At 61.9% G+C, this 3,408-nt stretch overlaps 1 protein-coding gene across 1 annotated transcript in view; it reads right to left on the bottom strand.

The window, feature by feature from the left end:
* Positions 1–1,785: 1,785 nt before the first annotated feature.
* C3 (complement C3) overlaps positions 1,786–3,408 on the bottom strand; it is a 53,994-nt gene continuing 52,371 nt past the window's right edge. Inside the window, exon 42 of the mRNA XM_041410772.1 lies at positions 1,786–2,065. Coding sequence (XP_041266706.1) covers positions 1,924–2,065 — 142 coding nt within the window. The 3' untranslated portion in view covers positions 1,786–1,923. The remainder of the gene's footprint in view (positions 2,066–3,408) is intronic.

Genomic DNA, 3,408 nt, shown 5'->3' with positions numbered 1-3,408 from the left:
TTAACCCCAAACCCCCAAATTTTTCCCCAGAACCCCCCAAAATTTGCCCTTGAGCCCGAAAATTTGCCCCAGAAACCTCAAAATTTGTCCTGGAGTCCCCAAAATTTAACACCAGAACCCCCCAAATTTGTCCCAGAACCCCCAAATTTGTCCCAGAACCCCCAAATTTGCCCCGTCACCCCAAAATTTCCCCCATCACCCCCAGATTTGCCCCAGAAACACCAAAATTTACCCCAGATCCCCCCCCCCCAAAATTGTCCCAGGTGCCAAGTGTGGGGTGGGAAATGTGGGGTGCAGGGTTTGGGTGTCCCCATGTCCCCTGTGGTGTCCCCATGTCCCTCATGACCCTCACCATGTCCCCATGTCCTCTCTGGTGTCCCCATGTCCTCTGCGGAGTCCCTGTGTCCCCTGTGGTGTCCCCGTGTCCCTTATGGTGTCCCCATGTCCCCTGTAATGTCCCCATGTCTCCTACAGAGTCCCTGTGTCCCCTATGATGTCCCCATGTCCCCTGTAATGTCCCCGTGACCCCTCTGGTGTCCCCATGTCCCCCACCATGTCCCCATGATCCCTGTAATGTCCCCATGTCCCTTATGATGTCCCCATGTCCCCTCTGGTGTCCCCATGTCCCTCATGACCCTCACCATGTCCCCATGTCCCCTCTGGTGTCCCCCTGTCCCCTATGGAGTCACTGTGTCCCCTGTGGTGTCCCCATGTCCCTTATGGTGTCTCCATGTCCCCTGTGGTGACCCCATGTCCCCTACGGAGTCCCTGTGTCCCCTGTAATGTCCCCATGTCCTTTATGGTGTCCCCATTTCTGTTATGGTGTCTCCCATGCCCCCTCTATGTCCCCATACCCCCACTGCTGTCCCCATGTCCCCTGTGGTGTCCCCATGTCCCTTATGGTGTCCCCATTTCTGTTATGGTGTCCTCCATGTCCCCTCTGGTGTCCCCATGTCCCTTATGATGTCCCCATGACCCCTCTGGTGTCCCCATGTCCCCTCTGCTGTCCCCATGTCCCTTACCATGTCCCCATGTCCCTTACCATGTCCCCCTGTCCCCTGTGGTGGGTGTCCCCATGCCCCCTGTGGTGTCCCCAGGTCCCCTTGGTGTCCCCAGGTCCCCTTGGTGTCCCCACTCCCCGCCACATCCTCTCTGGTGTCCCCATGTCCCCTCTGCTGTCCCCAGGTCCCCTACCATGTCCCCATGCCCCCTCTGATGTCCCCATGCCCCCTCTGGTGTCCCCACTCCCCCCCCACATCCCCTGTATGGTCCCCATGTCCCCTGTGGTGTCCCCATGTCCCCTCTAGTGTCCCCATGTCCCTTATGATGTCCCCATGCCCCCTCTGGTGTCCCCAGGTCTCCTTGGTGTCCCCACTCCCCCCAACATGTCCCCTGTGATGTGCCCATGTCCCTTATGGTGTCCCCATGTCCTCTTGGTGTGCCTATGTCCCCTGGATGTCCCCATGTCCCTTGTGATGTCCCCGTGTCCCCTTGGTGTCCCCACTCCCCTCCACGTCCCCTCTGCTGTCCCCATGTCCCTTATGATGTCCCCATGACCTCTCTGTGTCCCCATGTCCCTCCATGTCCCCCACATGTCCCCATGTCCCCTTGGTGTCCCCACTGCCCCCCACATGTCCCCTGTATGGTCCCCATGTCCCCTCTGGTGTCCCCATGCCCCCTATGATGTTCCCATGTCCCCTGTGGTGTCCCCATGTCCCCTTGGTGTCCCCACTCCCCCCCACATGTCCCCCCCTCCAAGGACACCCCAAGCCAAGTGCTCAGAAATGACTTTTTTAACCAAAAAAAAAGAGAAAAAAACCCAAAAAAGGCGGGGAGGGGACAAAAAGCACCCGGAGAAGAGCGGTGGCACCCAGGTGCCACCGGAGCGTTGGTGCCACCCCAGGGTGGGGACACCTTGGGGACTCAGCTGGGACAGCCGAAGAGCGTCATGGACTCGGAGAACTCGACGAAGTCCTGGCAGCGCTGCTGCAGCGCCGCGTCCTGGCACGCGGCCTCCGAGGGCCACTCCTCCAGCCACATGTCCTTCCCGATCGGGTATGAGAAGCTGGGGACCCAGGGGACAGCTGGGGACACGGGGACAGCCGGGGGGACATGGGGACATAGGGCCATGGGGACAGTGGGGATATAGGAGCGGCCACTCCTCCAGCCACATGTCCTTCCCGATCGGGTATGAGAAGCTGGGGACCCAGGGGACAGCTGGGGACACGGGGACAGCCGGGGGGACATGGGGACATAGGGCCATGGGGACAGTGGGGATATAGGAGCGGCCACTCCTCCAGCCACATGTCCTTCCCGATCGGGTATGAGAAGCTGGGGACCCAGGGGACAGCTGGGGACACGGGGACAGCCGGGGGGACATGGGGACATAGGGCCATGGGGACAGTGGGGATATAGGAGCGGCCACTCCTCCAGCCACATGTCCTTCCCGATCGGGTATGAGAAGCTGGGGACCCAGGGGACAGCTGGGGACACGGGGACAGCCGGGGGGACATGGGGACATAGGGCCATGGGGACAGTGGGGATATAGGAGCGGCCACTCCTCCAGCCACATGTCCTTCCCGATCGGGTATGAGAAGCTGGGGACCCAGGGGACAGCTGGGGACACGGGGACAGCCGGGGGGACATGGGGACATAGGGCCATGGGGACAGTGGGGATATAGGAGCGGCCACTCCTCCAGCCACATGTCCTTCCCGATCGGGTATGAGAAGCTGGGGACCCAGGGGACAGCTGGGGCCACGGGGACAGCCATGGGGACACGGGGACAGCAGGGATAAAGGGGATATAGGGGATAATGGGGACATGGGGACATAGGGACATGGGGACAGTGGGGATAGAGGAGCGGCCTCCGAGGGCCACTCCTCCAGCCACGTGTCCTTCCCGATCAGGTACGAGAAGCTGGGGACACAGGGGACAGCTGGGGACACGGGGACAGCCGGGGGGACACGGGGACAGCCATGGGGACATGGGGACAGCAAGAGCAAGGGGGATAATGGGGACAGTGGGGACATGGGGACATGGGGACAGTGGGGATAGAGGAGCAGCCTCCGAGGGCCACTCCTCCAGCCACGTGTCCTTCCCGATCAGGTACGAGAAGCTGGGGACACAGGGGATAGCTGGGGACACGGGGATAGACAGGGGGACACGGGGACAGCCATGGGGACACGGGGACAGCGAGGGCAATGGGGATAATGGGGACAGTGGGGACATGGGGACATGGGGACAGTGGGGATATAGGAGCGGCCACTCCTCCAGCCACGTGTCCTTCCCGATCAGGTACGAGAAGCTGGGGACACAGGGGACAGCTGGGGACACGGGGACAGCATGGGGACACGGGGGCAGCTGGGGACATGGGGACAGCCGGGGGGACAGCCATGGGGACTCGGGGA

Source organism: Onychostruthus taczanowskii, unplaced genomic scaffold (genome assembly GCF_017590055.1).
Source record: "Onychostruthus taczanowskii isolate IOZ18803 unplaced genomic scaffold, ASM1759005v1 scaffold335, whole genome shotgun sequence".
NCBI lineage: Eukaryota > Metazoa > Chordata > Aves > Passeriformes > Passeridae > Onychostruthus > Onychostruthus taczanowskii.
Note: the sequence above shows the minus strand (reverse complement) of the source record. Positions and strands in the feature narration are given on the sequence as shown.